The sequence below is a fragment of the Triturus cristatus genome, chromosome 4_1 (assembly GCF_964204655.1).
Source record: "Triturus cristatus chromosome 4_1, aTriCri1.1, whole genome shotgun sequence".
NCBI classification, from domain to species: Eukaryota; Metazoa; Chordata; class Amphibia; order Caudata; family Salamandridae; genus Triturus; species Triturus cristatus.
Genome location: NC_140585.1, coordinates 1,193,476,300 through 1,193,499,959, shown reverse-complemented (window position 1 = coordinate 1,193,499,959; position 23,660 = coordinate 1,193,476,300). Strand labels below are relative to the sequence as shown.

Sequence of the window (23,660 nt, the reverse complement as noted above, 5' to 3'; positions counted from 1 at the left end):
ATGGGGCCGAAACCTGGCACGAGAGGGGCGCTCCGATAGGCTGGTGCCCAGGCATCAATACAGATGACGTCTGAGGCAGAAGCGGCTCCAGCCACGGGGCAAGTCGGGCGGAAGCAAAAGGTCCGGATAGAGAATCTCCCAGACGGGAAGGGGAGGGGTGCAGTCTCCCAGCCCAAGCTACAGCGGGCCAGCACTTCAGTATTGGAAATGCTCAGAGGAGCTGGGAGCAGCTCCACTACACAGGACACGAACAGCGTATCGAGACTCCAGGCCAGGAAAGTGGTCAGTGCTTTTCGCAGACCGGTAAGTCTGACTGGTTCTGGGGTGCCGGGGGGCCCTGCGGATGTAGAGCTACTCAGTGGGCAAATGACAGGGCAGCCGGTAGAGATGGAGCAAGGGTCCCAAGAGACTCCCTCTTCGGGACAATTACAGCATACTCAGCAGACACAGTATGTAGGGGGAGAAACCCAACACAGATCGCAGAGATGGCAACATCTAAGGAAGGGCCCTTGGAGTTAGGAGATCAGAATGACAGCGTGGCAGATGCAGGATCTGCCAGGAAAGAACCATTAAGCTGGCAGGAGTCAGCTCAAAACAAACACCGCAACAGCAAGCTGATCGAATCATGAAGGGGAATAATACAGGAGCAAAAAAAAGGGTACCAATAAGGTGCAAGATGGGCTAGCAGGGTTACAAGGGCTGAATCCCTCCAAAGCTAATAATCAAAATTCGGGGGGGGGGGGGGGGGGGGGACTTAAGAAACCTCAGGACTCCACATGCCAGGAGTGAAAGGGAAATGGACTCAGACTAATGATTTTGACTGTTTTTTTCCAATGTCAGATGCCCCGTGGTCAGATGAAGGGTCAGGGATAGGGTCCAATTCAGAGCTGAGCGAGATGGATAGTGTACCTGGTACCAGTGGCAAAGATTCAATCGCTACAACCAGGAAGACCTTTCAAGAGCGGGCAGAATAGACAAACCGAATCAAAGGGACTTGAGGTGGGATTACTCTTTGGGGGGGCAATTGACTCCTGGCGACGACCAACCCTCAATACCCCCAACACTGGAGTCCATTTTGCAATGTGTTGTGGCACATCGAGAGGAAGCTAGACAGGAAAGCAGATGCTCTCAGACCGCAGCTCGCAAATTGAAGGGGTCAGTAAGGAAAATCGCTAAAACCTGTAATACCATCAGTGACCGGATGTCGGACTTGGAGACGAGAACACCTTCCCTGGAAATGGACATAGCGGGCTCTAAATGTCAAGTGGAAGCCCATGAAAACCAACTAGTTGACATCCAGTGGAAACTCTAAGAAAGCGAAAATCGTCAGACAAAATAATTTGCGATTTCTGGGAATCCCTGAAGGGAAAGAGGGGTCCGACCCACGTATGTATATGGTACAACTTTTGCAAAAATCTTTTCCGGAAATCGAAGACTGGTCCCACAAAATTCAAAGGGCAAATCGAGTTCCGTTTACTCTCCGCCTGCCAGTCAGCCCAAACACTAAGCCCTGGGCATTTCTGGTATATTTTGGAAACTTCTTGCTGAGAGAAATGGTGTTTGAAAAGTCAAGACCTGAAGCCCAACGTGCAGCGGAAGGATTTTCATTCTTCACAAGTCTTGATTTTTGTCATTTCGCAGTTGAGCGGCGCTGACGCCTGCGTCAAATGATCAAATCCTTCCAGGAGAAAGGGGCACGGGCCTTCCTCTTAAATCCAGCACGGTTGAAAGTGATCTGGAACGAGCGCACGAGATTCTTTACATCAGATCAAAGCTAAAGAGTGCCTAAATGCAGGAGGGGTATGATTCAGTGACTCTGACTGTCTTTGAGTTGACATCAAAAGGACTTAGATAGAACATGATCCCGAATGAACGGTTCTTTTCTTCTATCTTTCTGGATTTAGAGTCAAAAGGATTCAGTTTGAATACGTTTTCTGGACTGATCGTCTCTTTTGCCTCTCTTCCTACTTCTACGCTCCCTCTATCTTCTATCTTCTACCTTTATCTGCCTCTCTAGGTGTAATACTGCTCGTAGGAGTTAAAGGGGAGTGCTAAGTTCTAGATGTCATTTAGAGGGAGTGGGGGAAAAGAGGAAGACATTTTTTATTCTTTGTTCCACATTTTTTTTCTCTTGTTAAAAATGGAGGGTTTGTTGGTGTCACTTGGGGGGAGGGGGGTGGTTCAAGAAAAGTCACTAATATGTATAATGTCACCATTGGGGCGGAACCACCGTCAATCCAACAGACTGAGACAGGTCTGTTGCTTCATAGTTCAAGGTGTGGGGGGCAGGGAATTGACGGGGATGGGCTTGCTCAAGTGGAAGTGGGGGAGGGGAGCCTGGGGGGAGGTGTGGGTGGAAGGGGGGGGGAGAACTCAAGAAGGCAGAAAGTTGGTGTAATTCAAGAAGTAAGGTACGAATTATCACGAGTAAATGGTACAACAATCAAGTTGGGTGCTTCAAGAACTCTTGGGATGGGTAGGTTGTCTATTTGTTCTATAAATATCGGGGGGCTGAACGGTAGGGGAAAGAGGCAGGGCAAGTCAGGTACTACGACCCTGGGGGGCTGACATCTGCAAACAAGAAACACACATTCCATGGCAGAGAGGGCTTAATGTGATCCCGGGATTTACTCAGGTGATTTGTTCATCTCGGTCCACCACGACTAGGTGTCTCAATTCATGTTTTTTCATCTGATTCCACAAGGCGAACGTACATTATCTGACGAATGGGGCCGGTGGGCTATAGCTTCAATAGCGAGTGGACTAACACTTTGCACTATCTACGGGTCGAATTTTGATGACCCTGGTTTGCTGAAAGAACTAGTTAGAACTAGCATCTTGGCCATCCCCCCTTGTCATTTAGATGTCGATGGCTCATTTACGAAAGAATATCGAGGGAGGAAGCCACAGGTTTTTAAGGCTTTAAACGCCCTGGTGGCAAGTCACGGGTTAGTAGATATGTGGTCCCTCAGAAAGCCAGGAGACTTAGGTTTTACATATTATTTGTGCCTCCATAAAAAATGTTGGACTGGATTATTTTAATGTTTCTGCTTCTATTATAGAGGGTGCCAACATTAGGAAATTACCAAAAGTATTATCGAATCATAACCCTTTAATGCTGGAAATACCAATACAGGGATTTGATCGATTGCCGACTAAATGGACTTTAGACTGGAAACTACTGGTTACCGAAGGGTTCACAGAACACATCAGGGGGTGGACCCGACAGTTCTTTGATATGAATAGGTACAGCACATCCAGAGAAATGGTATGGGATGCTTTTAAGGGGGGGAGATTGTAAGTTTTGTAGGATTTCGAAGGAAGCAACAGGGGGTAGAAATTCAACAATTATTGGAAGAAATGTCCAAGTGTGAGCAAGAACATACAGTAGCTATCGCGCGAGAACAGGAGGAGCGACAAACCCAACTAGGACTCGAAGCTCTAAGGATACAGGCAAAAATTCATGGGTTTTTTAGTGGCCGAAATATATCAAACCCATGCTCGAGATAATTGAGTATGGCGAGGCCACAGGAAAACATTTGGCACTACCTCTTAGACAAAGGGCAGCGGCAAATAACATTGTGAGGCTCAAAGGGAAGAACGGGATCGTGGCTACTGAACCTCAAGAAGTTCTTAAAATATTTGCTGAGTTTTACAGGTAATTGTATTGGTCTAAGCATGATACTCCTACGGTAACACGGCTGGAAACTGAGGCAAACTCCCCTATAATGCAGGAATTGGAGGAAGATATGACAATTGGTGAAGTTTTTGATGCTCATCAGGGGATGGCTTCAGGAAAAGCAGCAGGTCCAGATGATATCCCGATGGAAATCAGTAAGGTTTTACAGACCGAATTAGCCCCCCTCCTTTTGGACCTGTTCCTGGCTATACAGCAGAAGGAAGTCCCACCTCAGTGTTGGCAAGAGACTAACATCGTTCTCTTCTTAAAGAAAGGGAAAGCAGCAGAAGACCCGTCTTCATATAGACCTATCACCTTGATAAATGCAGATGAAAAGTTATACTCTAAAATCCTCGCGCTTAGACTAGCTAGAATTATTACCCCTCTGGTATGCCCGTGGCAACACAGCTTTATACCAGGGAGAGGGACTACGGACCATATACGCTGGGCAATTTCATTATTTGATATAGTGGAAGCCTCCAGGGAGCAGATGTCCCTTATTTTGCTCGACTAACAAAAAGCTTTTGATCAGGTCGAATGGGCATATCTCTGGGGCAACCTTAGAAATAAAGGTTTTGGACTACGCATATCAACGGCCATAAGAGCTATGTACGTGCAATTTTTTGCAAGGATTCAATTGATGGGTAGGGAAACAGAAAGGATTTCGATAGCCCATGTTACAAGACAGGGATACCACTGCTCCCCAATCCTTATTGCATTATACATTGACCCATTTATAAGTTCAATCCTACAAGATCAAGTAATCAAACCATTTGTGGTCAGGGGGGTTAATACCAAGGTGTTAGCATATGCTGACGATACAGCTGTCATCACCCCTGACCCAATAGGTGCATTAGCAAGGATTGAAGAGTTGGCGTCAGAATGTGGCAGGGAGTCTGGGTATGGCTTGAATACTGACAAGAACAGGATTGTGTGTACCAAAAATACGGCATGTCAGGATCCACGTAAGACTGAGGCCGCTACATATCTTGGGATAAATATCTCGGCGGATGTTGGTTCCATATGGGATATGAATGCGGCTCCTCACATAGAGAACATAGGTAGAGATTTAAGAAGGATAGAAAACTAACATTTGTCTATCATAGGAAGAAGTAATGTGATCAAAATGACAATGATCCCTAAGGTTTTCTACCTACTCTGTTGTTTTCCGTTAGAACCTGCAAATGCTTTTTTTAAATGGGATGTTTTCACAATTCATATGGAACTACAGAAAGACCAGGAGATCCATGACATTCATGACATTACCACAAGATGGGGGGGGGGGGGGGGGGGGGGAGGCAGTTCCCTTCTATATCACTATTGGACCATAATGCTGCAGCCAATAAGTATATTGTTTAAATCCAAGGCAGAAACAACCCCGGTAGGACAGGATGAATTTCCTCCATCTATTTTCGAATTGGCCATTGGTGGTGCAGCACCAGTGATTCTACTGAGGCAGCTGGAGGGGAGATATTTAAAAAAAAACACACGATTTAAGCCTCTCAGAGCGGCATGGAACGTTTGGCACAGTGTGTAAGCATCTAGAAATCCCAAAGCTACCGAGATACATATCATTGTGGCGGTCACCAGTTTTTCCTGCCCCACTATACGATGCAATGGATAAAAGATGGGAACAGGCTGGAATTAATAGTATAGGAGACCTATTTGATCTAAATGGAGTTATGTCATTCATAGAACTCCAGGAGAGAGATGGTGTGGACTCCAGTTCGTTTTTTAGGTATGCCCAAATCAGGGAGACCATCAGACCCATTGAGCCACAGATTATAAATAAGGACAGAATACAGGTGTTAGAGTGTTTGGTATATAAGCAGCCGCCTATTAAGGATCTATATTCCATCTTGACTGTGGCCAATGTGGATGACCTACCTAGAGTCGAAACCATATGGGCAGACAAACTGGGGAACCAGAATGTTGATTTAAGTAGATCATTGTTGTCTAACACGGTGTTTTTATCTGCCAACTCCACATTTTAAAACCGTCTTTAGTTTTATATTTTACACCCGGCAAAATTATTTGCTTGAGGGAAAGGGGAAAATGACCACTGTCCAAGGTCTGCACAGGGGATATGGTTCATATTTTCTCCGAGTGTATCAAACTTAATGAATTAAAACCAGGGATTTAAACTTTTCTGTAAATCTTTATCGCGGGCGGTGCCACTAACTCCGACCATGATGTTACTAGGTTGTGATGAGACTTTACAGTTGGAATCAACACGAGTTGGCTTTTGTTTTAAGGTAACCGCAATAATTCGCATAATGATTGCATCAAAATGGAAGGATGTGGACCCTCCGACATATCAAGCGTGGTACGCCAGACTGTTTTATGTATTTAACTTTGAGATGGGTTTGTACAAATGTAAAGGCTGGAGGGCAAAGAAAAGGGACATCCAAGTCTGTAGTACGCTTATGGAACAATAGAATACGTGGTCTGTTGTGTACTATTTTTCTGAATGTCTATATTAGATATCTTCCGATGTTGGTTCACTGTATTTACTGCTTTTCTGAGATGATAAAATAAAAATAAATAAAAAGAAAGCCTTTCTTGTGTCCATGAAAGGAAGGCTGGTTCAGATGTTCATGGACAACCACACCGCCATGTGGTATTGAAACAGACCGGGTGAGGTCGTGAACCCTGTGCCAGGAGGCTCTTTGCCTCTGAACGTGGATGGAGCACCAGAACATCTTCCTGGTTGTGCAACACCTGGCAGGCTCACTAAACGCCAGAGCAGACAAACTCAGCTGTCAATGCCTTGCGGATCACAAAAGGTGACTACATCTGTAGGTGGCACATGGTCGCTTCTGCGTTTAGGGCGTACCTTAGCTCGATCTGTTCGCCTCCACCAAGAATGCACATTGTGAGCGCTGATGCTCTTTGGAGTGTCCAAAGTAGTTCTCGCTCTAAGATTTCTTGTCTTGAGTAGAATGTGGGACTCCGAAGCACCTTTCTGCCAATACCTCTCCTGTATGTGTACTCAAAGATCAGGACCAGCGGGCCCTAGTCTGTCTTGTGGCTCTGGATTGGACATGGAAGATTTGGTATCCTGGCCTGGACATGAGCATTGGTCCTTCGGTCAGGCTGCCTCTTCAAGAGGGTCTCCTGTCACAGCAACAGGGCAGGGTCTTGCACCTGAACCTGCGCTCTCGCCACCTTCATGCATGGAGATTGAGCAGCAACATTTGAGTTTTTGAATTTCCTCCTGAGGACTGTGATGCCACCTTGACACTGTTCCCGCCTATCCCTTTTGTGATGCCTCAATTGGATCACAATGTGGTCTTCATGGTTCTCATGTGATCCATTTCGATTCCTTAAACAGCTATTTCTCTGTAGCCCTTAACAATCAAAACAAATCTTTCTGGTTGCCATTACATCAGTCAGAAGAATCCGCGAGCTTCAAGCTCTGTTCATCCTCTGTACACTAGCTTTTTCCCTGACAAACTGGTTCTTTGTTTGTGTGCCTCTTTTCTTCTGAAGGTTGGCACTCCATTTCATGTTGGGCAGATCATCACATCACCTACTTTTTTTCACTCTCTCTCACCCTTCTAAGGAGGAGGAAAGACTCCATTGCAGAGACCTAAAGTTATTTCATTCTAAGTGTGTGTGCACTAAGGAACTTTCGGTGGACGACTATCTTCTTCATCATTTTCACTGAAGCGAAGGGCATTGCTGTGCTGAAGCGGACCATCCCTTGATGGATTGTACTCTGCATTAGGATCTTCTACACATTAGCTAAGAAGCCTCCTGAAGGCTTGCTGGCCTATTCTGCCAGGGCAAGGCTGCTACTACTGCATTGGCGCCTTGTGTACCTGTCCTGGAAATCTGTCATGCAGGTACGTGGGTGTCCCTATACACGTTCAAGAAGCACTACTGCAGTGGTTCTTAATCTTTTGATTTTTGACTTAATCATTAGTGGAGCCTGGGTACCCCCAGTGAATCATTATTGGAATCTGGGCACCCCCACTGAGTCATTTCTGGAAGCTGTGGACCCGATCTTAGCATTTTCTATGATTTGAGCTGTAAACGGTGTACAAAAACACTGACACCAAAAATAATCAAACGATTACATATTTAGTTGATTCCCAAACCACTATAAAAAAATGATAGGGAGATTGGAACATTTCTAACTTCAATTTAGGGCCTTTGTCCATATTTTGTTTGGTGTTCTTGCACTGCTCCCACGAATCAGTTTGCGGTTACTACGTTCAACTTTTGCCCTAAAGTTCAAATTCCTTCACATTTACAGAACATTTTAACATTTTTAACTGTTCACTTTGCCTCTTTATTGATATACACTTTTTTTGTTTGGTTTTCATAGCCGTATAGTATTCTGGAATTCACAGTAATGGATAAATGCATGGCCAATAAACAAAGAAAGACAATAACAGAAAAGGGAATGGGACGGGCGGACACATCCCAGGGCTCAGATATGGTTGAGGACTCAACATCACAGCTAGATAATGCCGTCAATGGGAGGTAAACAGATCAAAATCGTGCACCGCGCCGAATGTACAGGAGCATCCAATTTGTCCGGTGCAATACATTCATATCCCCTCAGCTTTTAGCATGTAATGACGGAGGCATTATTATTCCCATATTCACAACAGTGTAGGAGGTTAATGTGCTTTTAGTGTGTTTCGGCTGGATTGGAGAGATCTGATTTCCTTCAACACACCCAGGATGTGAATGGATCTCAGATATCTTTAGGTCTGGACGTGGGGGGCATTAATTCCCAAAAGGTAGACGGGTGTTCTTGGCAGAATGTGATGTCAAGAATCCATGTGTCAATTTAGGGAGCGGAGAACTTGCCCTAGTGTAACTCTACGCTTCGCCACTTGGAGCATCATGGCAAGGAGGCGACGGTCCACGTGCTGGCTGTCTTTGACATAACCCAGCAAACCCTTCCAAGGGTCCAGTGACCTAGAGGATGTCGTAAACCTTGACCCAGTTTTCAGCTGTAGGTGGGCACTGCCATGCAAGATGCAAAAACGTGGTTCGTGGCATCAGACACCTCCAACAATTTGCATTAATCCTGAGACCCATACAACGTATCTGCAGTGGGGTAAGAGATACAGTGAAGAAACTTAAACTGGATGAGTCTCAATCTGTAGTTAGGGGAAAGGTGTCCCAGTTGGCCGCAGCCAGTATACCCATTGCTCATCAGTGATAGGTTAGTCTAAATCTGAGTGCCAGCTTTCTCGCGCCTTTGATATAGCTACCAGGAAAGTGCAGTTGTGTGATATTGTAGAGGTGCGTGATGAGTTTGCGCGGGGAGGGGTTGGTCAGCATGTGCTCAAGTGCGGAGAGAGTGGGGGGGGGCATTATTGATGTACACTTTATTGATATGTTAATATATTTAATTTTCTAAGTAATTGTGGACCCTGTGAGTTGGCTTTGCGGACCCCCAGGGGTCCTCCAACCACAGGTTAAGAATCGCTGCACTACTGCTTGGATGATCAGGTCCATCAAGACTAGCATTTTGCCTTTCTGGTCCTCCAGGATTTTCTGGTTTGAGCCAGTTCAGACCCGATTTTCTGGTTTGAGGCAGTTCAGACACTCCTCCAGGGAGGGATTGCTTGAGTATCTATTCTAAGGTAAGGATCTGTGGTTAGAAGTCTCAATCAGAAGTTACTTACCTTTGGTAACGCCTTTTCTTGTAGACTATCAAACTGCAGATTCCTCCCCCCCCACCCCCACCCCCACCCCCCCGAACTGGGCTGTTCACCCTACATATCCTGTTCGATAATGCTCTCTGGTTAAAATGGTTTTTTTGCTGGTCAAATTTTTTTGTGTGCGTATTCTGCATTTTTGGCACGGAGATGGTCATGAAAGAAGATGAAGTCAGTACCAGGGAGCGCTTATACGGGCGCGTGGCAATACTTAACGTGGAGCCGATCAGCGCCACCTAAACCCACACAGAGGTAATGCTCATAATTTTAAGAATCCTGACTGACTGGGGCATATTCCAAGGTGAGACTTCTGCAGTTATATAGTTTCTAACAGAAAAGGCATTACATAAGGTAAGGAACTTGGTATTTTTGTCACTTGAAACATCTAGCTTCAGTGGTCATGTGCAAATAACTGCGTTAAAGAAACCCTGTTCTTGTATCTCGAGTGGTTGTCACCAGTAAAGTAGCTCAGTCTTACTTCACAGAGGGAGAAAAACAATTTGATTTACCTTATTTTGACAACAAGTGCTTTAGAGTTACCATGTGAACGAGCAATAGACTGCAAATTCGATGAATGTGAACCTACATCAGTTATGGATAGCCAGCTGCTACCCCTTATGATGTTCTTACTACTCCTATACGGTGCATTTATACACCCTTCCTACTGTTAGTATGCTACACCAGTGCTTCCCAAACTGTTTAGACCCTCAACAAAATTTTCCGAATGACAAACTTTCACAACCCACGTACCTTTAATGGGCATGGCGCGGGGAAGATTCTTTAATGTATCAACAGCAATTGTTTGTAAACTTCACAACCTTGACCACGCCCTTCGATATCTGACTTTCTAAGATATTGATATTCCCGCAAGTGGCAAATAGTGAATTGCAGTGGAGTCTGAAGCTTGTAACACTTTTTAAAAGTGGGGTCGGACTTGTCACATCTGTTTACTAAAATAAGGATTCAGAAAAATCTGGGTGTTCAGTGATTTAAGTACATTTTGAAAAACCCTTCTGCAGCAGTGAATGGGATAAGGGTTCTTTTTCATTTTTGTATTAAAACAAAGCCCATTGGTGCATTTTGGACACATATATTGCAGTTTTATAGTACAAACATGGCCCAAGGGAATTAGAGCCCCTCATATATGCACCAGATTATATTACATAAGATCTGATTAATTATCAATAGCACAGGAGATAGTGATTTCCCATAATCAAAGAATGCTGAGCCAACACAAGAACTCTAACCTGTTCACCAGATTCAAAGTCTGCAGCTCTGGTGTTTGGCCACATCCGTATGTCTTAATTTGTGTGGAAGTAATACGCAAGTAGTATGGTTGCATATGATCATGTATAGTGAGCACTTTCTCTTTTGCAACGACTTCGTGAAGTAAAGACAGCAGCAACAAGTACTCTAAGGTTTAGCTGGAGTCTTGTTTGGGGATACTTGCAAGGTTTTGTTTTAAAGCTGTACTTACGGAGATTGTTCAACACCTTTGTACTGGTGCATAAACAGATCTAATCATTTAAAATATTATTTACATAGACCAGGACATTTGCGACTCACCAATGGGTCTTGACCCACCAATTGGGTAAACTGTTGGACATGGCGCTCTTTACTGGGCCACTCCCAAATTTTTCAACTTCACGCTCCTATTTTTGAGTTGGTATTGGCTTACACCTGATTGGCATTTAATTTACTTAGAAGTCCCTAGTAAAGTGGTATACCATATATCATGGCCTGTAAATGAAATGCTACTAGTAGACCTGCAGCACTTATTGTGCCACCCCCTTAAGTAGCTCCTTTAAACATGTTCCGGGGCTACCATTGCAGTCTAAATGCAGTTTTAAACTGCCAAATTGAATTGTCAAAATAACCTCCTTGTCAAGCCTCCAACTCCCCTTTTATTGCACACAAGTGACCCCAAAGGTAGGCGCTTGGAAGTCTATAGGACAGAGTGCATTGTAACTGAAAGGGTGGACATATAAATTTAAAATTAACATATCCTGGTAATAAACTCTCAGATTAGTTTTTCACTACTGCAAGGCCTACCTCTCCCATAGGATAACATTGGGTTGCCTTGTTAATTTTAATAAGTGATATCTTCAATTGCGAACAGATAGAAATTTCATGTTTGGTGTCAAAGATGTAGTAATTTAATATCCCCTTAAATGGCTGTCTGATATTAAGTTTCAGTTTTTGAAAATACTACTTTTGGAAAGTTGGTATTTTTCTGCCCTAACTATTTTGTGCTTGCAACCTGGTCCTGGGTGTAGATGGCAGAGGGACTTTGTTTATTCCTTCCAGACAACCACACAATAGAGGGAGTAGGTGTGCCTGCATGGGCGATCACTGGCAGGATGGGGGGGGGTGTACAGCCCCACTTGCAAATCCATAAACTGTGACCTGCCTTCACCACTGCATGATTCAGGCAGCCAGGCTGGAACAAGGGCAGGGGAGGCATGAAACCAAGTACTTCAAAGGGAATTCTCTAGAAACGACTAATTCTACAAAGGCACTGAAGATGGGTCCCTCCGACCCACTCTTCAGCTCGCTTTCTTGACTTTTGGAAGGACTCTGAGGACTGCCTGCTGTGTACTTCAGAAGACTGCTTTGCTGCACCTTGAAGGACTGCTCTGCTACCTGAAGTCTGCCTTGAGCCCTCAGAAGCATGCCCTGCTGCTTGAGCCCTGTTCTTTTTCTTGAAAACAGGACCACCAGAGTGACTCAAGGGCTAGTTGGCTGGCCTGATAAGAGCTTCAGGGAAAGAAGACTCCAACCGTCGTAAACCCACACCTGGACCCATCTTAATTTAGTCCCAACCCTCCAAGCGGTGCCTCTCCAGCCCTGAGCCTTGGAAGTGGTGCTAAAGTCCAGATAGCCAAAATCTAAAACGTATGCCATTGAGCAGTTTTTAGCCAAAGATTTTCTAAGAACTGAGAGGAGGCTAGAACTAACCTGCTTATCTGTCTGCCGAAGGTGCACTGCAAGTCGGATTGACTTTGCAGCCGCTCCTGCTATGTTCTTCTCTGAAAGAACAAATCCTGTTTACCGGTCCTTTTGTAGAAGGGTTATCTGGCCTTGTGGAGCCCTCGTCCGCTCCAGCCTTGTCCTGCTGGAGACTTTTAACTTCCAAAAAAAAGACTAATTCTAAACATGAAAATCTTCACTGAGACTTTGTCCAGTAGCTCTTCATTGAGGATTCCTCCTCCAACACCACCAGCAGCCTAGCCCTGCTGAATTTCCACTTTCTCAGACATTGTTTGTTTAAATTTCTCCATCACGGTCAGCCATATTTTGGGACTTTGACCCGATCTAGCGCAACTAGATGTCTGTTTTGTGCTTAGATCTTTCAGGTGCTAGTTTGTACCGTAAACTTGAGTCATAACTGCTTCTACCGATTGGATTTTTGTTTTTGGTGTCAAATTTATTAAAATGTACTCTTTTTGGGGGTGCTGGAAATGCTGCCCAAAGTCTTCTCAGGTCTCTGTACCACTTGCTGGGCGCAGGTGCATCAATCAGAGCTTGTCAGCTCATTAGCTCAAGGGAGCCTTTTCAAACAGGTGGGTGGGCGCACACTGGCTCTCATCCCAGCACTCAGTTTGCCCCGATGCATCATATTAAATGCAGTTTGGCTCCCTTGAGCTAATGTGCTGACGAGCTCTGGTTGATACAGAGACATGAGAAGACTTAAGGCAGCATTTCCAGCACCCCCAAAAAGAATGTGTTGCTTTCTACTGAAGGACAACTATCCTGAAACACGTGTTAGAGATGCACAGCACTGGCTGCACCAACAAGGGTGAAAAACTAAAGCCTGACACCGAAGTGTTATCATGCACTGCATTTACTATGATGCATCGGGGCAAATTGAGTGCTGGGATGTGAGGCAGTGTGCGCCCACCCTCCTCACTTAATTACTGCTTTGTGTGCTACATAAATACTTTACACTTTGCCTCCAAGTTAAGCCTGACTGCTTGTGTGCCAAGCTACCAAATGGTTTAAGCACAAGTTAATCTAGTGACTTCTTTGGCTGTTGCTTGAGCAGGGTCAACACCCTACTCAATAACAACCCAGTTTCTCTTAGATGCTGCACTACACCACGTAAGGTGCATGATTGCGTTATCTTTTTTTGAACCTTTGCAGCATGCTTTTCCATGTCGTAGGGGATGACCATCTTGGTGCAGTTATCGTGTTATGGGATGCACGCTCAGCCATGTGATGGATGAAGTGCATGAGGCATGTAGTTTATGGTTTTCAGTAAGCTTGTAGCTCCCCAGGTCCCTTTATGGTATTTCATGATCATAGTCCACTTAGCTGCTTACTGCACTGGTTTGTGCATTCTGAGATATTATCTTTAAGGTGTATGATCTTGAGCAGGTATAGGTTAAAGGGAGAAATTGAGAGATCTCCTGGGACTGAGCAGATCGTAATTGTGAGAGGTCAATAAGCAGTCGTAGTATATAGCTAGTTTAGACCTACAGTGGTGGACAAAGTGAAAGTCCTCAGTTGGTCAGCGGCATGCAATAGATGTAGTCGGTTATTCCTTTTCTGTTCAGTTGATGAGTGTCCTATTGCTGCGGGTTGGTACAGTACTTGATGGACATGACCTTTGGTAGTTTTGTCTAGTGTAAGTTCCAAGCAGTAAAAGCGAATTATTATGCAGCCTGCTTATATAACACTTAATCCCCCAGATGAGCCATCGCAGTGCTTTATGCCAGACAGCACACTGCTCTGGAATGCAGGGTTAGAAGGCGTTTTTGGTTATTGTGATTAGTCCGGTGCCTTATGCCTGCTCTGTACCCAACACACTGGTGTCTGAAGCAAAAACCTTTACTGCAGAATTCAAAGACTGGCCCTGCAGCAAAACACAGTGGGTCCTTGTGGTAGCAGTGGCTAGTCGCAATCATGGTGCTTCATTCAGTTAAGTCTTGAGCTCTGAAGAAAATCATGCTATGCGTTTGCTCCAGTTTATATGTGGTAGATTAAAGTAGTTAGTGTTGGGTGTGATATTTAAGGGGGGGGGGGAGGAGTATGTGAATTCTTGCATTGGATGATATTCATAGATTAACAGAATATTTGATATTAGATTGCATGATCTGACTTTCAAAGGAGAAGTTGTGGGCAATTAGCAGAGATACAATAATAAGTATTAGGGTAAACATGCACGTGACTGTAAGCTGTTTTCAGAGGATGTATGCAGAGTATAGACAAGAAGAGGAGTCTTAAAAGAAAGAGTTGACAATTGGAACCTGCTGCTTTATTAAAGCAGGTCAGCTCTACCACAGGATTTCAAATCAGAACCAGTAGATGTGAGTGCGATTCTGTGATTGTGTAAGTGTGCAAGTGTCTGAGTGAAAAACAGTGAGTATATCAGTACATTTGCGTGTGAGGGCACCAAAGGAAAATTTTGAAAGAGGTATGAAGTATGAAGCCGCACCATTTTTAGGAACACCAACCACCACTCTCCAACCACCACTCTCTGGTACATGTAGAGTCTTAATAGGGCTAGCTGGAGCTCGGGTGCTTTTATTGCCCCAGTAAGGTTCAGTCTTCATGTGCAATGCTGCGGCAGCTTGGTGTAGCTGTGCTCTTCATCCCATCTGGTGTAATGTATGTACATAGGTAGCCTATCCCTAGATCCCATGCAGCCCGAAACAAGCTGAGCATGCACTCGTTTTCGGATCTCACCCTCTAGACAATGTATGCCTATTCTATTGTGAAATATTGTTAGCGAACAGTAGGCTTGGAGTCCACATATTGCTTGCTATTGGTTGTCTTCATTGTCACTCATTTGCCGGCCTTTTATTTGTGAGTTACCAGATTTTCCATGCTTGTTTGTCCCTCCTCTGTGGCATAGATGCATTACTGATGATTACCTGATGCACTCGCCCTTATGCTTCCCCACCTGTGTTCTTGCTCATTTGCTATTCTCCCAGCCCACTGCTCCATGATGCTCTCCCTCTCTACCAGACAGCAAACAGTAGACACCTACACACCTGACCCCGGTGTTGCTTCTGCGCCCCAGCCTGTTTCGCTAACTCTCTTGCAGTGCTGCATGGCTAAAAGGTGTTTGCAAAACCCCTAGGTCCGAAGGTCCAATTATTCCTTTGCTAATTTTTTTAATACTACTTTTTAGCGTGCTTCTTGTACTAATCAGACAAGCACATTTCAGTAGGGGTCTTGTGCAAACTGTACCCTGGAGTAGGTGGCAATCCGTGCCTCTACAATCCTGCATGCACAGTAGTAGGTCTGAGTTGCAGAACTCTGCTTCCTGCCTTACCGGGGCAAAGCCAAACTGGTCTTTAGAATCTGTGTACCACAGAAACGTCACTAGAGTTGCTGCATCTGCCAATTGTTATGACATTGCACTCGCACTACCCAAACACTCTTTGGTTTTATATGGACTCTAACTGTAGGAGCACTGAATGTATGTTAGAGACTGAACCCTATGCCATTTTCTAATGGGACCACATTGATTACTTAGTCACAGCACATCTACATCCTTGTGTGGATTTTTGTATTGCTTTGTAACACCCAAGAATCTGCCCTGTGCCTGCTGTCTGTACTCAACATGCTGGTGTCTGCAGGAAAAACTGTATTACTACAGAATGCAGAGACTGATTGTGCAGCAAACTCTTGTTGACCAGGGTGGGCCCTTGTGGTACCAGTGGCCGTCGTTTTAACTCCTGCACAGTTTTGAACTTGGTGCCCTGATCACCTTTCACTTCAGGGTGCTGATTAGCTTTTGTAATTATTGATATTCCCTAAGATTGCTACTTTGTTGTAAAGCTCTTTAATAGAAATAGGCCGTGCATACCTCTGTATGAACTTTTTAAATTTATTTTGTGCACCATGATACATCAACATAACCTTAAGGATGGAGTTTGACACCTCAACAGTGCAGTCATGATAGTATTTTCATGAAACAAAGGCACAACATCTACAAGTCTCATTCTGCACCGAGCATTTGCATAGTATTTGTTCCTCTATTGAAATATCATTCCACGTAAAGGGAACCAAACATCGGAGCAACATTCAATGTAGTATAATTTATCCAAGTTTTACGAAGATCTTTCCAGTAGCACTCAACTCAGGCATCACCTGCCAGGTCAATTAACTCTGCCCAGTCACAGGAACTTACGTTTCATCTTTGACAAACTGACTCTTATTAACCAGATCAATACACTCCTATCTTTTTTATCCTAAAATGATCCAGAAAGTCTGCCCATTTATCCCACCTCACTCTCTGAAAACACTTGTAACAGCCCTAGCCCTGTCCAGATTAGATTATGGTAATGCCTTGTACATGGGTATCCAAACAGTTTCTGCAGAAGCTACAGCTGGATATCCCCAGGTCCCAGCCAGTCTCCTACTGTCTCAGAAACTCTGCACTGGCTCCCAGTGGACAAGAGGATCAAGTTTAAATCCCAATGCCTATCGTTTAAGACCCTGCATCCCCAATTTCTGAAGAAACACCTGATCTGATATGCGCCTTCCAGAAATCTAAGATTCAGCACACCATAAACTTACAACCCACCCCCGCCCTCCGGATGAAGAGAACCCAATGGGGTGGAAGAAGCTTTCTGTAAGGGACGGTCAAAACATGGAACGCACTTCCAGCCAGCATAAAGAACAGCCCCACGCTGTTGGCATTTAGGAAATCCTTAAAAACCTGGCTCTTTGCCAACTAACTAGGTCTTACACAGTTCCTTCGGCACCTCACTGATCTTGCTGGTATAAGCGCCTAAGCGCCTAGACGCCCTAGGGCATTCTTGCGCTATATAAATGCTAAAATCAAACCAACACCTGATGAAATCAGCTGCCGCAGCCAGGCCATGGGCTTATAATCTGGCAGATATGTAGTGAAGCCTATGTATGAACTTATCTGCATAGTATTTAACATGTAAGGCACTGCTTCCAGTACCACCACATGGTGATTGGCTGGCGCAAGTTTGCAAGAGGGGTTCTTTTCCTTAATTTGTTTAATGGGCAGTTGCCAGACCTTGGATATACCCAGCTTTGCAGAATTGTTGGAGTAACCTAGTCTTTATTGACCCTCTTCTATTGCAGGACACACGCACCACGCAATGAAGGTGGACTGGGTACCATGGACATCCCGCTGGTGTCAGACTTGACTCATAGCATCGCCAGGGACTATGGTGTGCTGAAGGAGGCCGATGGTATTGCATTCAGGTGAGGAAATTCTTCAGTCTGGAGTGGTTCTCCTTGAGGAAAGTTCCTCAATTACCATGCAGTGCTGTGCTGTTCCTATATTTGGGCATATACTGGCCTAGCTCATAAGTCCAAATCGGTTACCCCACTTCATCTTGTACTGTTGTATTCCAGAGGTCTTTTCATTATCGATGATAAGGGAATCCTGCGCCAGATCACCATCAATGACCTGCCTGTGGGTCGCAGTGTTGATGAGATTCTGCGGCTGGTGCAAGCCTTCCAGTTCACAGACGAGCACGGTGATGGTGAGTGTGCGGTTTATCATAAGGGGGGAAAGACAAGGTTACTTTTCTCAATTGAGCGAACTTAGTTAGCTACCTCTGCAGGTTAGTTTTCTTTCTTGACAAGTGATCTACATGCACTGCAGGAAAAACATACAACGTGTAGGGCAAAGAGAGTAAGGGCCATATGTAGGTAAAACGTGTTTTGCGATTCTCTGATTGCAATTTTTAGGGAATCGCAATTAGAGAATTGCAAAACGGAATGTAGGTAGGATTAGCAAAATATTTTGCGATTCCCACCTATTCCTTATTTGCGAATCCCAAATTGAGATTCGCAAATAAGGAATACCTTGCCATTCATTCCAATGGGCTAGAAGGCCCATAGGAATGAATAGGAAGACATTCTCAATTTGCGATTCTCAATTTGCGATTCTCACTTAGAGAATCGCAAATTGAGAATGCAATTTCAAGGTTGCAAGGGTGTCAATAGGACACCCTTTTGCACCCCTGAAATAAACATGTGTGCACATGTGGCGCACATACATGCGCTACGGGCATGTATGTGCGCCACATGGCACTTTGAAAAATGCAAAAAAGTGCATTTTTCAGAGAAATCGCAAATTACCACCAACCTGAGGTTGATGGTAATATGCGATTCCTTAAGCCAAAATCGCACAACTTGGGTGCTTCCTACATTGCATTAAGGAATAAATGCATTAGCAAACTAAGGAATCGCAAATTTTGCGATTCCTTACTTTGCGTGTGGGATTTTGTGTGCTACATAGCACACTGCCCAAATTGTGATCGCAAACGCCGAAATTCGGCGAATTTCAGCATTTGCGATCGCAATTTGGCTTCCTACATATGGCCCTATATGCTTTGCTTTTCTGTTGGAAACATGCGGGTTAGTGATTGTTGACTGGCAGCATAAGTTCTTTCTTTAAACCACAGCATCGATTCTCTAACAAACCTTGCTGTGCGCCACGGTTCACTGATCTGCCAGCACTGGCAGACAGTTTAATGCCAGGAAGCTATGTATAAGTAGCTGGCCATCTACACTTATCTTTCATGATGATCTGTTTAGTGAACTTAAATACCTGTTCTACTACCTGTCCACTAAGCTTGAGTGGCAATGAAGTCTGTTAGCTGTAAGTTAATCTGCTAGCAACAGCTCTTATTTGTAGCTTAGGGTCAAAACATTGAAGTTATAAATATGCTTTTAATGTTTCCAGTTCCAATCTGAGTTGTATTCAAAGCTCTGACATAAGGTTATGTTTGGGCACTTCATGCCCCTTCACCCATTTTTGCCCCTTCTGTTTCTTTAAAGGCTCAGTAGGCAGGATTCAATGGGGAGAGGTGTGATTAAGATGCCTAAACTGGGATGCAGGGAGAGATTGGAGGTTAGAACTTGTGAGTTGAGGGTGGGTGGCTTGTTGAGGGTTGGGCTGCGATTTGGGAAGAGAGCCTTGAAAGGGAGGATCTGAGCAATTGCTCAGAAGGTGGGTAGGGTTAGATGTCTCTTCTATAGTACTTACGGATTTTTCTCCTCCTTATAGTGTGTCCTGCTGGCTGGACTCCAGGAAAAGATACAATTAAGCCCACAGTGAAGGACAGCAAAGAGTACTTTTCAAAAATAAAGTGAGCCCTTGCCTAATCATCCTTCTAAAGTGAGTGTGTTCAACTGTTCCAGGCCACAGTTCTCTGGATGTTGCATCATGCTCCAAAGTTCTTCCGAGACACTGACAAACCTACGAGCATTGTTGAACTCTGACCCACGCCTTAAATGGCACGTGTACGATCTGTAACAACATTAAAAGTGCTGAGAAGTTGGCATGTCTGGTGCCTTGTTCTTCATTTTAGTGCTGCCATCATGTTTTGCCATCTTATTGACATCTGTGAATTCAAAATCCCTCTGTGCCACCATTCTGACCATCCTACTCCAAGCCAGCTGCTTGAACCGTTTAAATCCCACTGTGTGATGTTCTGAAATTACATAAGCCTATCTATGTTGAAAACCTTTCTTCACAATGTTACCTTTATCTGTGAGTTCTATAGTTACTATTTGGGGATTGAACTTTTTGTCTGTTGAACCACATACCAGTGAGCTCGATGCTTTTGTGCCTAGTGAGGCATGAAATTCCATATAAATGCCACTACAGTACAGCTCTAAGACAGTTCTGTGTCAGCAACACAAGCTTTTGACTAGTCCATAATGCATACATAATACTGGTATCACCATATTCTTTCCGGAGTGGTGGAGAAATTGGCAGGTTGAACAGTGGACTGAGAAGGGTGGCAGCAATCCGTACGTAGTATTCAAACACAAACCATTTCTTGGGAACTGCACACATAGCGGCACAGGTTACTGCAATACTGTAATAACCCATGCGGCAAGCGCAGCTTCACCTAACAGGTCTCAGCCAAACAAAGTTAAGCTTCCCAGGGCTTCCTCATTGCCAAAACCCATCAGAATATTCTAAATGTCATTGAGGAGGCCCGTGCATAAACAGCTTATGATTGGGCAGGAGGTTAGGGGGTTGTGAGGTAAATGACCTGAAATGCATTTAACATGTGAAAGTGAAGAGGGAAACAAAACATTAGGCAGCTCACAGCATTTTCTTCCTCTTGGAATGGGTAGCACATGTCCTTGAAACCTCAGAATCATACTGACATAGCCATATTCTTCAAATGCCTGTCCTCTGAAAGGCTGTTTAGCATAGTGCCTCTAGTATATTTTCACGAACTAGTATTGCATTTTTTAAACATCACAACTTTCTGCTCTCCATTAATTTTTAGATTTAACCTGCTTACCATTACTAACAATCCATTCTCAGCCTCTAATGTATTTTCCTTTCCAACTTTAGGCACCTAAGAGCTGGCGCCACGCCCTCCCCTTGCTCAGTCACATGTTTGACTGTTCAACAGTTGTCTCAACTCGATTATGGGTGTGTTGAACTTATTTTATCAATGTCTATGAAAAGGTTACTTGATCACAAGATCACCAAGTTTACTCCAAGGAACAGTCACATTTGTCAGTCATAATGTTCGCTTTGGATCTGTTTATCTTGTACATTCATGTAAAGATTGTCTTCACCGTAAATTTATAATAATGCTCCCACAATCTCAGCCGTTTTCGACATGGCTCAGATGTAGCTACCCTTCAGATCCTCCTATAAGATGCTTCTGGTTAGTTGTTGTAGCCCCATAAGTGACACTGGGTGGTCTCTGACAGGTCTATTGGCTTCTTTTGTTACTGGTCATTACTTTGGTTGTATAGGGAAAACCTGGTACATTAATTCGGCCATTGTCCAAGAATGCCCAGCTATTTAAGGACAAAATTCTCCAGGGTGTATACCTCGCAAAGTATGTTTTAGAAATTCATCTACTTTTTCAGTGGGGAGTCCTTGCATGAACTCGAAAAAGGAAATACCTGTGACACCATCAATGGGATAGTTCTTATATTACAGCGGTCTTCTTAATTAACCCTGGGTTAGATTTATTTATAATATACTTTATACTTTGTTTAGAAAAAAGGAAGTTCCTTCCACGTGACACATTAAGACCTACTCCTTTTATTTTTTGTACAAAAAAACTCTTGGCACAACAAATGACAAATACAAGTGACATAGAAACTATTTACATACGTACATGTGATTAGTGACCAACAATAATTCAAATTATATTGATGTTAAGTAAAGTGACCCTATTACACTAAAAGCAGTCCTACTTATTCGCATACAGTAAAGGGACTATTTTCTTTTGTCCTCAATACGCTAAATTACAACAGGTCCTAGAAAGGTCAGAGGGTTATTTCACAAACTCCAGTCATGCGCTTCAAACATTATACTAAAGTGCACCTAGTATGGTGCAAGCAGTGTTATGTAGGTTGCTCTGAGCCTCTCTCGGGTAGGAGCCAACGCGTTTCGACCAGTACGTGGAACCAGAGGAAATAATTATTTCGAAGGTATTAATCAGGGCGGGGCTATATTCACTGTGGATTTTTCAAGTAAATCATTCTTAGGACCAATAAAGTAAAGATCATGGGCCAGGTTCACAAAGTTAAACTCACGCTTTTGTGTAAGTTTACTACTTTTTGGTATTTAGACTGTGCAGAGCTTTACGACTCTGCACTCCCTATACTTGTGTGCGGAGTTCTCCACCCTGATTGCCGATTCTGTGCAGAGAGCTCCGCACACAATTATAGAGAGTGGAAGTAGTGAAACATCATATGTAGTTTGTGAATACCAAGGAGTAGTAAATGTACACAAAAATGTAAATTTACCTTTGTGACTCTTATGCCACGTTATTTCTGAAAGTCTATACGAGTCATAAGGCAAACTTTTATTCTTTTATCTGCCATAAAGCATAGATAGTAACTCTGACATTGTCCCCTATAGGACAGTTTGTTCCATATGCATGCCTGTAGTCCCCAGATGCCTCATGAGCTAACTACTGGTTGAGGTTTCTATGGAGTAGTTAGAAATGGGGATTTCAAGTTGGCAATGGTTTGCACCTTTGTCCTAATAGGGACCCTTCCATCTGGTCAGGATAACGGAGTTACACTCCTAAAATAACCCCTGCTCACCCCCTTGGTAGCTTGGCACGAGCAGTCAGGCTTATCTCAGGCAGTGTGTAAAGCATTTGCACATAACGAACAGTAATACAGTGAAAACACTACAAAAGGACGCCACACCAGTTCAGAAAAATATCCAATATTTTTATATATCTAACCTAAGACCAAAACAAGAAGACAAACATACAATTCTTAAAAATATATACTTTGCAAGATATCCTTTAAAATTGCAGAAATATCTCACACAGCTCTTCCGAGTCTGTATCTCCATCCGGGGCTACCGCGATACTGAAAACAGACTCAAACAGTTCCGTCTGACCCGTGTCGGTCAGGGGTGTCAGCAGACTTTTAAACAGTACCTTTTTTAGTTACAGCCAACGCGTTGGTGCAAGGTGGTCATGGCAATTGACGTTATTGCGATGTGAAGCGGTGCAGTGTGTGGTGCCCTCATGGCGTGGTTCAGGCAGCAGCTCGGTGACGGTCGTCCAGATGCATCAGTGAGACCAGAACTACGATTTGGAGTGAGGCGGTGCTTGTTGCAGGGCTGGCACGTCACGGTGCAAGTGACAGCCGGTTAGCGGGAGCTGGTGTCGGTCGGTCCAGACTACGGTGTGGGACAAGGCGGTGAGATGTGAAACTTACGAGCAGTGCCCTCAGCCACGATGTGGTCGCAGGTGTCGAAGTCAGCAGGCAGCAATGCCGTTGGTGAGACCAGGGCGGCGAAGTGAAGCAAGGCAGTGCGATGCTCATAGGTCACGGTGCAAGCAGCGGCTCGGGGGTGGCAGCAGTTGTCGTGGTCGGTGAGACCAGGGTTGCCGTGCAAGATGCGGCAGTACCTTCAGGAGACAGAGCCAGCGACTGAGTCTTTGACTAAGTCGGTTGCTTTTCCTTCTCTGTGGAAACTGAAACAACTGTTCCAGAGGTTAGTGAAGTCTTTGTAGACCCTGAGACTTCAGAATAGGAGGCAAGCTCTGTTACATTGCCTATTACATTGTTGTATTTCCTTTTCTATTATTATTCCTTCCCCTTTAATTTCCCTGTATACTTTTAACCCTGGCACCTGCCTTGCAGTTAGTTGTGATTTCATTTTGAACTGGAATCCCTATTCATTCTGCTCCTGGAATTGGACTGAGCAGCACTGTGCCCTATTTATTAAACAGCTTCTACCTTCTACTGGATTTATGCATCTTCTAACTAAAGGTATTGATGGTCATGTTACTTTATTGTGCACAAATTTAAATTATTAACATCTCCTCACCACGCTGATGTGC

The 23,660-nt window shown here is 44.2% G+C and overlaps 1 protein-coding gene across 2 annotated transcripts in view; it reads left to right on the top strand.

The window, feature by feature from the left end:
- PRDX2 (peroxiredoxin 2) overlaps window positions 1–19,647 on the top strand; it is a 35,201-nt gene extending 15,554 nt beyond the window's left edge. For both annotated transcript variants that reach the window (XM_085654473.1, XM_085654474.1), the window contains exons 4-6: window positions 17,434–17,556; window positions 17,710–17,840; window positions 19,373–19,647. In XM_085654473.1, coding sequence (XP_085510599.1) covers window positions 17,434–17,556; window positions 17,710–17,840; window positions 19,373–19,458 — 340 coding nt within the window. In that variant the 3' untranslated portion in view covers window positions 19,459–19,647. The remainder of the gene's footprint in view (window positions 1–17,433; window positions 17,557–17,709; window positions 17,841–19,372) is intronic.
- The last annotated feature ends 4,013 nt before the right edge of the window (window positions 19,648–23,660 follow it).